At 39.8% G+C, this 13,648-nt stretch overlaps 1 protein-coding gene across 2 annotated transcripts in view; it reads left to right on the top strand.

Annotated features, from left to right (window-relative positions):
• Nucleotides 1-13,648, top strand: part of RCN1 (reticulocalbin 1) — a 58,284-nt gene that overhangs the window by 24,458 nt on the left and 20,178 nt on the right. For both annotated transcript variants that reach the window (XM_073576319.1, XM_073576318.1), the window contains exon 5: nucleotides 1,676-1,736. In XM_073576319.1, coding sequence (XP_073432420.1) covers nucleotides 1,676-1,736 — 61 coding nt within the window. The remainder of the gene's footprint in view (nucleotides 1-1,675; nucleotides 1,737-13,648) is intronic.

The raw sequence follows: 13,648 nt of genomic DNA on the forward strand, positions 1-13,648 counted from the left end.
TCCTGTAGGCTAAGGGTGCACCAGTGTCAGTTTGAACTATCCGTCAACATTTGAATGAATGAAATGCTATGGCAGGAGACCCAGGAGGACCCCACTGCTGACAGACATTAAAAGCTAGACTGCAGCTTGCCAAAATGTAGGTAAGTAAGCCAAAATCCTTCTGGGAAAGAGTCTTGTGGACAGTTGAAACCAAAACATAGAGCATTTTGGTAAAGCACATCATTCTACTGTTTGTGGGCCTCATTCAGTTTTCCGTAAAGTATAGAACACCGTACATACCGTCAATTATGGTGGAGGTTCAAAGATGTTTTGGGGTTGTCTTGCTGCTTTTGTCACTAGTACCTAAACTGTGTGCAAGGCATCATGAAATCAGAAGATTACCGCAGGATTTGAGGTTACAATGTAGTGCCTAGCATCTGAAAGCTGGGTTTGCGTCCTAGGTCATGGGTCTTCCAGCAGGACAATGACTCCCAATCCTCCCAGAAATGGATGGAAACAAAGCGCTGAAGAGTTCTGAAGTGGCCAGCAATGAGTCCCGATATAAATACCATTGAACATATGTGAATAGATCTTAAGATGTCTGTTGGGAGAAGGCACCTTCAAATGTGAGAGACCAGGAGCAGTTTGTTAAAGAGTGGTCCAAAATTCCAGTTGTGAGGTGTAGGAAGCTTGTAGATTGTTGAAGGAATCTATTGATGTCAGTTATTTATTCCAAAGGGTGCACAACCAAATATTAAGTTGACGGTGCCAACAATTTTATTTGGCTGAATTTGAGGTTTTGCGTAAAATTATGTCCAATTTGCCTTTATTCAGTTGTTTTTTTTTTTTTTGTTTTGTTTTTTTTGTTTTGTGGTGGTTCAATACAGACAAAGGAAATAAACGTGTGTATCAAAACGTGTTTTTGCGATAATTTTCTGGAAGAAATGCTTCATTTTCTGTCACAATTTCAAAGATGCCAACACTTTCGACCATGACTGTAAATATTTATATTCCCTATTAAATAACCATTTCTAGTCTTTTCTGTGTCTTGCTGTCCACGTTATTCTTCCCAGAATTTTATGTGTATAATGACAAATTGATGTTACCATTCTCCTTGTTAAAGGGCGTTTTCCTACCTAGTCCAGGGGCTGCTTAAGACATCCATGAAAATCGGTCTGAGCAAAGACTTTAATGTGCACAGTGGGCACAAGTTGCCGAAACGTAACAGTGTCATATGTCGATTAGGCTGTGATAATCTGGACGGGACAGGCACGACCTGGTTTGCACAGATGTGTGAAGCGGTTCTTACACTGTTACGACTACTTGGATAATGTAAGACTGTGCAGGGACAAGCCTCTAACCGGTAACACCCAGTTACCAATTTACTCAGACAGTTCTAATAGGAATAATAGAGGAAAGACACAACACAAAGGTGTAAGAAAAGTTGCTCTACGATTATATTATGGGGAATGATGTCCGGATAAAAGTTGAGATGTGTGAGAATTTGCCAAAGAAGCATCGTCTAGATAGTTAAATGTTAGAGCATCTGACAACTGGAGATTAACCAATTTTTTTTTTTTTTTTTTTTTTTTACATCTGTGGTAGAGACTTTGTTTAAAGACCGGGAACTAATTAAGTTGAGGAAACGTTTCTAGCAGCAAGAAGTGTATGACCGATATACAATGTGCTTTTGCAGGAAACCCTAGAAGACATTGACAAGAATGGAGACGGGTTTGTGGATGAAGATGAATATATTGGTAAGTTCTCCTGATCTATGTATGGTTTTATAAGAAAGTGCTCTTATTCCACTTTGTGTCCCATGTGCTGTGTGCTGCACTTGTTGAAGTGACTTGAGCCAAGACTCGCTGGAAACTTTTCGGCATGTATAAATTTAACTTTGCGGGTTTTCTCCCCCAATATTGGAGACTGGCTCACAGATGTTGTAGTAAGCCTGCCCTCAGTCATGCAGGAGAGAAGAACATGACTGCATATGTACTGCGAATTGGTGTGGTCTAGTGATGAGTGAGTATACTCGTTGCTCGGGTGATCTCCGAGTATTTGGAAGTCCTCAGAGATTTAGTTTCTGTTGCCGCAGCTGCATGATTTGCGGCTGCTAGACAGCTTGAATACATATGGGAATTCACTAACAAACAGGCAAACCACCCACCCGAACATGCTCAGGAAAAACCCAAGCAACGAGCATATTTGCTCATCACTACTGTGGTCTCAGCATCTGATGCCTTATCGACGGATGAACGGCGACAAACTGGAAGTTGTAAAGGACTTCATCTTACTCCGATCAATGATCACTCAAGATGCAGAGATGACACCGGAAGTCAGTAGGAGAAAAGCTGTGGGCAAATCAACAATGAAGTCACTGGACAAAGATTACAAATTGATTAATATTTCACTGGCAACGGAGACAAGGCTCGTACATGCAGTGGGTACGGAAAGTATTCATACCCCTTTAAATTTTTCACTCCTTGTTACATTGCGGCCATTTGGTTAATTCAAAAAAGTTCATTTTTTTTTTTTCTCATTAGTGTACACTCTGCACCCCATCTTGACTGGAAGAAAAAAAGCAGAAATGCAGAAAATTTTGCAAATTTATTAAAGAAATACTGAAATATCACATGGTCATAAGTATTCAGACCCTTTGCTCAGACACTCATATTTAAGACACATGCTGTCCATCTCCTTGTGATTCTCCTTGAGATGGTTCTACTCCTTCATTGGAGTCCAGCTGTGTTTAATTAAATTGATAGGGCTTGATTTGTAAAGGCGCACACCTCCTCACAGCTCACAGTGCATGTCAGACCAAATGAGAATCATGAGGTCAAAAGAACTGGCCAAGGAGCTCAGAGACAGAATTGTGGCAAGGCACAGATCTGGCCAAGGTTACAAAAGAATTTCTGCAGTACTCAAGATTCCTAAGAGCACAGTGGCCTCCATAATCCTTAAATGGAAGAAGTTTGGGACCACCAGAAGTCTTCCTTGACCTGGCCGTCCAGCCAAACTGAGCAATCGTGGGAGAAGAGACTTGGTGAGAGAGGTAAAGAAGAACCTCAAGATCACTGTTGCTGAGCTCCACAGATGCAGTAGGGAGATTGGAGAAAGTTCCACAAAGTCAACTATCACAGCAGCCCTCCACCTGTCCGGCCTTTATGGCAGAGTGACCCAACGGAAGCCTCTCCTCAGTGCAAAACATATGAAAGCCCACATAGTTTGATAAAAGAAAAAAAACACATGAAAGCCTCCCAGATTATGAGAAATAAGATTCTCCGGTCCGATGAGATGAAGATAGAACTTTTTAGTGATAATTCTAAGTGGTATGTGTGGAGAAAACCAGGCACTGCTCATCACCTGCCCAATACAATCCCAACAGTGAAACATGGTGGTGGCAGTATCATGCTATGGAGGTGTTTTTCAGCTGCAGGGACAGGACGACTGGTTGCAATTGAAGAAAACATGAATGCGGCCAAGTGCAGAGAGATCCTGGATGAAAACGTCTTCCAAGAGTGCTCTGGACCTCAGACTTGGCCGAAGGTTCACTTTACAACAAGACAAACAGCTAAAATAACACACAGCTAAAATAACAAACGCGTAGCTTCAGAACAACTCTGTGACCATTCTTGACTGGCCCAGCCAGAGCCTTGACTTAAACCCAATTGAGCATCTCTGCAGAGACCTGAAAATGGCTGTCCTCCAACGTTCACCATCCAGCCTGACGGAACTGGAGAGGATCTGCGAGGAAGAATGGCAGAGGATCCCCAAATCCAGGTGTGAAAAACTTGTTGCATCATTCCCAAGAAGACTCATGACTCTACTAGCTAAAAGTATGCTTCTACTCAATACTGAGCAAAGGGTCTGAATACTTATGACCATGTGATATTTCAGTTTTTTCTTTTTAATAAATTTGCAAAAATTTCTACGTTTTGTTTTTTTTCAGTCAAGATGGAGTGCAGAGTGTACATTAGTGAGAAAAAATGAACTTTTTTCAATTTACCAAATGGGTGCAATGAAACAGAGTGAAAAATTTAAAGAGGTCTGAATACTTTCTGTACCCACTGTAGTATGGTCTTTTCCATGGTAACTGGAGAAGATCATGATCGGAAAAATAGAAGGAACAAGGCGAAGAGGAAGACTAGCAAACCGATGGCTTGATACAATAAAGAGGTCCACTAGCATCTTTGTCGCCACGACTTACTTTCACAAGATCAATCTTCCTACAGAGCGTTCATACATCAAGTCGCCATGACTCGTGCCTGAGCCGAAGGCTGTCTCTCACATTGCTTTCATATGTCATGTGTTCTTTGAAAGTGCAATTAAAGGGAATCTGTCACCCCCTGGACTAATTTAAGCTATTACAATGGGCTCTTCATCGATCTTCTGTGCTATTGCGCAGTGTCTCGCCTGCACAGAAGATCGCATAGAAGGGCGGATAAGATGCCCATAACTGCGTGAGTGCACAGCGCATGCACTGGATTACGGCACCACAACTGCACATCACAGGGCAGTGTGACGAGCATGGGAGGGTGGTGGTATGAAGAGAGGAGGCACCGCACACCCCGAGCCTGGAAAAAATCATATAGACCACAACTATACAGGCAAGACTGGTCTAACCTTTCTATTACCTGTATGCCCATAGTAATAGCTTAAATTTGTCCAGGGGGTGATGTATTAAAGCAAAAGCAGCCAGGGTTTTTAAATTGGCCAAATTCTAGAAGTTTAAAGGGAATCTAACAAAATTGGTAGCACTTATCTACGTAAGCCCCTACTCCACTGCTCCCCTCTTGTGTTTCTTGACATGACTGCGAGATGTCCCATCTGTAACACGTCTGTTCCATCAATATGCATACGGTCCTTGTCTCCAAAGATGTGTAAAATATGGCTATTTTTTTCCTTTCTTCCTTGAAAAAAATGTTTTTTTTTGCCTACTGATTGTTGCAAATTGGAAGTAATCCCAAGTACAGCACCAAGACAAAAGGGGGCGCTATTTCCAAATAAAGATCCAGTCATTCTGGGATATTCATGGTTGCTATCTTTGTAGACTTGACAAGCAACAGACTTCGTTCCAAAGCCGTAAAAAATAAAATAAAACAAAATTTAAAAAACCCACCCGTACGGAAAGTTTGGACTGCTCACCAGATTTGACTGCTCACACTGAGAAGTCAAACCTGGCTTTTCTTACATATATTTAAATCTATATACATCTGATTTGAAATAATGCAGGTGCGCTTAAATTAGACCTATAATTGTGTCCCTTTTGTATATGATGAAATGAAGCAGAAATCCATCTGACTATAAGAGCAGACAAGCGGTCTCCCAAGATGTTTAATGGGCTTTTGGCAATTAAAATGTTTCTTTGGTCAAAGTTCTCTCTCGGCTGGTGCTTACCTACCGCCCTGCTGTTATCCCAGCGAGCGCAAAGTAGTCCAAATTGTGTATATTGTGTTGTGTACAATGTCACAGTGCTGTAGAAGTCAGCACCCCACTCGGTAATGACAGGATGTGTTCCCAGAGTGGTTTCAGTACTGGAGAGAGGTAAAGTAATTTAATTTAGGTGTTGATCAAGAATGTTGTTTTCGCAGCGGTAGAGAGACAAAAAATGACATTCTGTTATTTCAGGTTTACACATTTTTTTTCTGCGGCCAAATCAAAATTGACATAATGAGACCTTTGCTTCCTGTGTGATTTTCATTTCCAGCCTCACGTTCTTGCAACACAAATGAAGCCGTTTTAATAATGCATATTTTTGTATTTTATGTTTTTTTTTTTTTTTTTTTTTTTTTTTTTTTTTTTTTGCGATGTCTACTAATGGTTGCCATACATGGAAATATTGGCATCACGTTTTGTGTGCATTCTTTAATATTTGGCCACTGCTTATGAGTAATTACAGCATGAGGGTTTTGTAGGCACGGCTTCTGCCTCATAAGTAAGTGTGTGTTCACATGCTGTAGATTTTCGGCGTGGATTCTGCATTGAGGATCGGCAGCAGTTTCCAGCCAATAAGGGTCTATAGGGTTTTAAAAGCATAATGGCAGAAAAGATCTGTGTGGGATTGAGGGCATAATGCAGATTTTCTGATGTGCAGCGCGCCGACGCAACCAAAATGCAGCAGGTTGCGTTTGGCGCAGGTCGGCGCACCGTCAAAAGGACGCATGCGCCGCCAAACGCATACTGCGCACGGCCTGCGCCCCCTGTGATAAAGATAGGGGGCGGAGCTACCGGCGGGGGCGCGGCAGGGGTGGGGCTTAGCGGCGGCCGTGCGCAGGCCGTCGCTGCGCTCCAAAACGCTAGTGTGAAACTAGCCTTACAGATTTTTAGCGTTGACATCACCCTTTGTAATGTCTAGTTAAAGGGGTAGTCCGCAGGCTTGGTTGTAACTTGCTGATCTGTGGGTGTCCCCGGATGGATCAGAGGATTTTTATCCCAGTTATGAAATGTGCTGCAGATCAGGTACCAGACCACCTTTCTGTTCTCTAAGGGGCTGCTGGAAAAATATGGTCACATTGCTTGGTAGCCCTTTAGGGAGTGAATGGATTCGCGGTTGCCCTTCCTTGGTAACAGTGATAAAGGAGCCCCATTCACAGCAGGTGGACTCGCACTGATCAATAAGTTATCACCTATCGCAAGGACAACCAGAGAACCCCTTTAAATCCATCCCAAGATTTTGTTGTGAATTGGCTCTGGTTTACAATGGCTGATCTTATGGCCTTCTGGAGCCGGGTCTATAGCATTATCTCTGCAACCTTGAATGGTCGTATTATTTAATCACTAAATAAGCTTCAGTATTTGATACATGTATCTTCCAGGCTTCCTCTTTGAAGGTGGAGATGAAGAATGTTATTTGTTTGGTAGAATTGCGTTTTTTGTACCATGTGGTTATATGAAGCTTTGTGTAATGTATGTTCTTGGGGAGAAGCGATACTGCTCAGATTCCAGCTACTGTCCTATCTGCAGCCGCTGTACATGTCTGCAAAGCTACAGAGTTGCTTGGAAAAAATATGAACCATTATGATGGAGAGGAGGGAGGTGCAGCTGCAGCGTCTCTCTCTGCTTTGTTTCTGTAACGTGCATGTTGTCCACTGACACAAAGTACATCATAATCACGCATGTTTGGTCTTATGCTTCCTGTTTATCACTAAGGGCTTTTTCACATGTTGCATTTTTGCCAAGTTGTTTTTCCATGCAGGAAAAAAAAAAGCAGTGTTTTTATTGAATCACAAAAGTAAATATTTCTAGGCTCTCGTGCACATGCTGCTTAGTTTTTCCCTGCATATTTGAGCCATTAAAATTTTTTTTTTTTTTTTTTTTTACAAGTGTGCAGCATGTTCCTCCTTTCAGCATTTTTCACCCATTCAAATGAATTAGATAAAAAAAGCATAAAAAATTCTGCAAAAAATGCATGTATTTTACGCAGAGGTTTTACGGTCAGCAGAAAAATCTGCTGCAAAATCCAAACTTTCATATAGCCTTAGGTATGCTACATTCTACTGTAGATCGTATAAGCAATCCTTACCTCACCGCTAATGGCATTACTACTTGTTTGTTGGGATTAGGCCGGGGTCAGACAGGTGAGAAATTCGGTCGAGTCTCGCATGTCAATACCCGGCACTGCCACCGGCACTCAGGACCGGAACGTGCAGTTGCATAGAAATACATGCAGCCGCACACTCCTGTCCGAGTGCCGGCGGCAGTGCCGAGTATTGACATGCGAGATTCGTGAGTTTCTCGCATGTTTGACCCCGGCCTTATATAAAGCCTCTGACTGGGCAGGTCAGGTTTGCTTCATAGATGTAGTCATGCCCCTTGTCAGCAGGAATTCAGCGCAGAAGGACTTGGGTACTCTGGTTACTAGTAAGTAACTACTCAATGTCTGACAGCAGCTGCAAAAGCAAATGAGAAAGGAAAACCAGTGATTGCGATCCCAGTGTTACATTTACTCTTTGTAGATTCCTAGTAAAACCACATAGACACCAGCAGCGTCGGACTGGAACACCTTGGGCCCACCAGAGAAAATCATTCTTGGGGCCCACTATGTAGCTGCATAGAGTTAAATACCAGACCACCAATTATGTGGTAAAACACGCTAATATCCGGGTATAATATAAGGTTGTACATGTCTTAATTATGTAGCAGGAGTTGGGGTAGCCCCCTCATAGAATATAAAGCAGCCCCCTCACATAGTATAATGCAGCCATCTCATAGAATATAATGCAGCCATCTCATAGAATATAATACTGCCCCCCTCATAGGGTATAATGCACCCCCTCATAGGGTATAATGCACCCCCTCATAGGGTATAATACTGCCCCCCTCATAGGGTATAATACTGCCCCCCTCATAGGGTATAATACTGCCCCCCTCATAGGGAATAATGCACCCCCTCATAGGGTATAATACTGCCCCCCTCATAGGGTATAATACTGCCCCCCTCATAGGGTATAATACTGCCCCCCTCATAAGGTATAACACTGCCCCCCTCATAGGGTATAATACTGCCCCCCTCATAGGGTATAATGCTGCCCCCTCATAGGGTATAATGCTGCCCCCTCATAGGGTATAATGCTGCCCCCTCATAGGGTATAATACTGCCCCCTCATAGGGTATAATACTGCCCCCTCATAGGGTATAATACTGCCCCCTCATAGGGTATAATACTGCCCCCCTCATAGGGTATAATACTGCCCCCCTCATAGGGAATAATGCTGCCCTCCTCATAGGGTATAATGCTGCCTCCTCATAGGGTATAATGCTGCCCCCTCATAGTGTATAATACTGCCCCCCTCATAGTGTATAATGCTGCCCCCCTCATAGTGTATAATACTGCCCCCCTCATAGTGTATAATACTGCCCCCCTCATAGTGTATAATACTGCCCCCCTCATAGTGTATAATACTGCCCCCCTCATAGTGTATAATACTGCCCCCCTCATAGGGTATAATGCACCCCCTCATAGGGTATAATGCTGCCTCCTCATAGGGTATAATACTGCCCCCCTCATAGGGAATAATGCACCCCCTCATAGGGTATAATGCTGCCCCCTCATAGGGTATAATACTGCCCCCCTCATAGGGTATAATACTGCCCCCCTCATAGGGTATAATACTGCCCCCCTCATAGGGTATAATACTGCCCCCCTCATAGGGTATAATACTGCCCCCCTCATAGGGAATAATGCTGCCCTCCTCATAGGGAATAATGCTGCCCTCCTCATAGGGAATAATGCTGCCCCCCTCATAGGGAATAATGCTGCCCCCCTCATAGGGAATAATGCTGCCCCCCTCATAGGGAATAATGCTGCCCTCCTCATAGGGAATAATGCTGCCCTCCTCATAGGGTATAATGCTGCCTCCTCATAGAGTATAATACTGCCCCCCTCATAGGGAATAATGCTGCCCCCCTCATAGGGAATAATGCTGCCCTCCTCATAGGGTATAATGCTGCCTCCTCATAGGGTATAATGCTGCCCCCTCATAGGGAATAATGCACCCCCTCATAGGGTATAATGCTATATAGATATATAGATATAGAGTTAGATAGATATAGATAGAAAGATAGATGTAGAAATAGATAGATATAGAGATAGATAGTAGATAATGAATAGAAAGTAGATAATGGATAGATATAGAAAGATTCATAGAGAGAGAGAGAGAGATAGATAAATAGATAGAGATAGATAAATAGATAGAGATAGATAAATAGATAGAGATAGATAAATAGATAGAGATAGATAAATAGATAGAGATAGATAAATAGATAGAGATAGATAATAGAGATATACAGATATATTATTATTATTATTATTATTATTATTATTATTATTATTATTATTATTATTATTATTATTATTATTATCATATATAGATATAGAGATAAATATATATAGATACATGGCTATAAATAAAAATAGATATAGAGATAGATAGAGATAGATAGATATAGAGATAATAGATATAGAGATAGATAGATATAGATAGAAAGATAAATGTAGAAATAGATAGATATAGAGATAGATAGTAGATAATGGATAGATATAGAAAGATTCATAGAGAGAGAGAGAGAGATAGATAGAGATAGATATATAGATAGAGATAGATATATAGATAGAGATAGATATATAGATAGAGATAGATATATAGATAGAGATAGATATATAGATAGAGATAGATATATAGATAGAGATAGATATATAGATAGAGATAGATATATAGATAGAGATAGATATATAGATAGAGATAGATATATAGATAGAGATAGATATATAGATAGAGATAGATATATAGATAGAGATAGATAAATAGAGATAGATAATAGATAGAGATATACAGATATAATATTATTATTATTATTATTATTATTATTATTATTATTATTATTATCATAGATATAGAGATAAATATATATAGATACATGGCTATAAATAAAAATAGATATAGATAGATATAGAGATAGATAGATATAGAGATAGATAGATATAGAGATAATAGATAGAGATAGATAGATATAGAGATAGATATAGAGACAGATAGATATAGAAAGATAGATATAGAGATAGATATAGAGATAATAGCTAGATATAGAGATATGTATAGAGATAGATAGATATAGAGTTAGAAAGATAGATATAGAGAGATATAGAGATAGATAGATGGATAGATATAGATAATAGAGATAATAGATAGATATAGAGATAGATGGATATATCAATAGATAGATAAAGAGAGATAGAGATATAGATTGATAGATAATGAGATATAGAGATAGATATAGAGATATAGTGTTAGATAGAAAGATAGAGATAGATATGGATATAGAGATAGATATGGATATAGAGATAGATATGGATATAGAGATAGATATGGATATAGAGATAGATATGGATATAGAGATAGATATGGATATAGAGATAGATATGGATATAGAGATGGATATGGATATAGAGATGGATATGGATATAGAGATGGATATGGATATAGAGATGGATATGGATATAGAGATGGATATGGATATAGAGATGGATATGGATATAGAGATGGATATGGATATAGAGATGGATATGGATATAGAGATGGATATAGAGATAGATATGGATATAGAGATAGATATGGATATAGAGATAGATATGGATATAGAGATAGATATGGATATAGAGATAGATATGGATATAGAGATAGATATGGATATAGAGATAACGGATATAGAGATAATATATAGATAGCTATAGAGAGAGAGATATAGAGATAGATATAGAGAGAAACAGATATAGATATAGAGATAGATATGGATATAGAGATAGATATGGATATAGAGATAGATATGGATATAGAGATAGATATGGATATAGAGATAGATATGGATATAGAGATAGATATGGATATAGAGATAGATATGGATATAGAGATAACGGATATAGAGATAATATATAGATAGCTATAGAGAGAGAGATATAGAGATAGATATAGAGAGAAACAGATATATATATATATAGAGATAGATATAGAGATAGATATAGAGATAGATATAGAGATAGATATAGAGATAGATATAGAGATAGATATAGAGATAGATATAGAGATAGATATAGAGATAGATATAGAGATAATAGATATAGAGATAGAAAGATAGATATACAGAGAGATAGATATAGAGAGAGATAAATAGATAGATATAGAGAGAAATAGATATAGAGATAATAGATATATATAGAGATAGATAGATATAGATATAGAGAGAGATAGATACAGAGAAAAGATATAGAGATAAATAGATAAAGATAGATATAGAGATAGAAAGATAGATATAGAGATAGAGCGATAGATATACAGAGAGATAGATATAGAGATATATAGATAGATAGCTATAGAGATATAGAGATAGATATAGAGAGAAATAGAGATAGATATAGATATAGAGATAGAGCGAGAGATATAGATATAGAGATAGATAGATACAGAGAAAAGATATAGAGATAGATAACGGATAGATAAATAGATAGATAGGTATAGAGATAGATAGATATAGATATTAGATAGATATATATATATAGATAAAGATAGATAGATATAGATGGTAGCTAGATAGATAATAAATATAGAGATAATAGATATAGAGATAGATAGAGTAAGATAGATAGATATAGAGATAGATAGACATAATAGATATAGAGATATATAGATAGATAGATATAGAGATAGATGTAGGATGTAGAGATAGAAAGATAGATATAAAGATAGAGCGATAGAGATAGATATAGAAATAGATAGATATAGATAATAGATAGAGATAGAAAGATAGATAGATATAAGAGAGAGAGAGATATATATATAGAGATAGATAGATAGAGAGAGACAGAGAGAGCGAGAGAGATATAAAAAAACAAAACAAAACACAATACTCACCTCTCCTCCTCGCTCCCACGCTGATCCCGGCTTCAGTGTCAGGAGCTGCCCCCTCTGCCAGACACACAGCGGGTGCGTGATGTAGTGACGTCATCGCCCACTGGCTGTGAGCCAGGAGCAGAGAGGACTGAGGGTGGCGCCGGCCCTGATTTACAGCTGTAGTCTGCAGAGCGGCTTACTGGGCTGGGGGCGGGGCCTCTGGGGGTGTGGAGTCCTGAAATGATATTCACTGCTTCGCAGTGAATATTCATTTCTCTTTAGCAGCGGGGACAGGGGCTCCTGCCTCCTGACACCCGCTGCTACTCCGCTGGCAGGGGCCCCCATAGCAGCTGCATGGTGTTTGACACACCACTGGCTGGGGCCCCTGGAGCAGCGGGGGCCCTAGGCAACTGCTGGCCCTGTATGCCAGCAGGTGCCAGGGCCCACCAGATGCCAGGGCCCACCGGAGAATCCACCGGTTCCCCGGTGGGCCAGTCCGACGCTGGACACCAGCCTGATTGGGCGCAGGGCTCGCGTGTCATAACATCCGCACGTGAGCTGCTGGAACGGCGCGGTACGGAAATCATGTTTTTTATTGGGTCAAGCATGGGGGAATGAGAAAGGGTTAGTAGTGGTCAATTCCTTGTAAATATGAGACTGTTTTAAGCCCCACATTGTAAAAAGTATATAGGAAAGATGAAGAGATCTTTTTTTATTGAAAATGTAGAAAAATAGGGGTTTGTAGGAAAAAAAAAATAACCCCTATGGGGACATCTCGTTTCCATATATAGCCGCAGATCGGGACATTTTTTTTTTTTTTCCTCCCCCTCTTTCAACAGCCGTAGCGTTTTTTGTTTTTTTTTTAATTATTTTGTAGTCCACATAGATGTATAAGGGCTTCGCTCTTGCAGTACGAGTTATAGTTTTGAATGTCCTCATTCATTTTATCGTCCAATGTACAGGATGATAAATAGAATACAAGTGCTGTGAAATTGCCCCCCCCCCCCCAAAAAAAAAAAAAAACCCAAAAACAAACAAAAAAAAAAAAACGCAATTCTGCAATTTTTTTCTTTCCCACATTCATTGTGTGGGAATAATGACCTGCTAGTATGATTCTTTTAATATATTCACACATGCGGTATATAATTTTAAACCTCGTGAGTGCCATTACAGGACTTGAACCTGCTATCGTCTGATCACTTACAATTTTTAGTTTTTCAAATAAACTCCATAAATGGTATTGTCTCATGGCCAATGGATCACTGCTATCAATATCAAATACCTGT

This window comes from Dendrobates tinctorius, unplaced genomic scaffold (assembly GCF_039654945.1).
Source record: "Dendrobates tinctorius isolate UK_male_01 unplaced genomic scaffold, ASM3965494v1 ptg000048l, whole genome shotgun sequence".
Classification (NCBI taxonomy): Eukaryota; Metazoa; Chordata; class Amphibia; order Anura; family Dendrobatidae; genus Dendrobates; species Dendrobates tinctorius.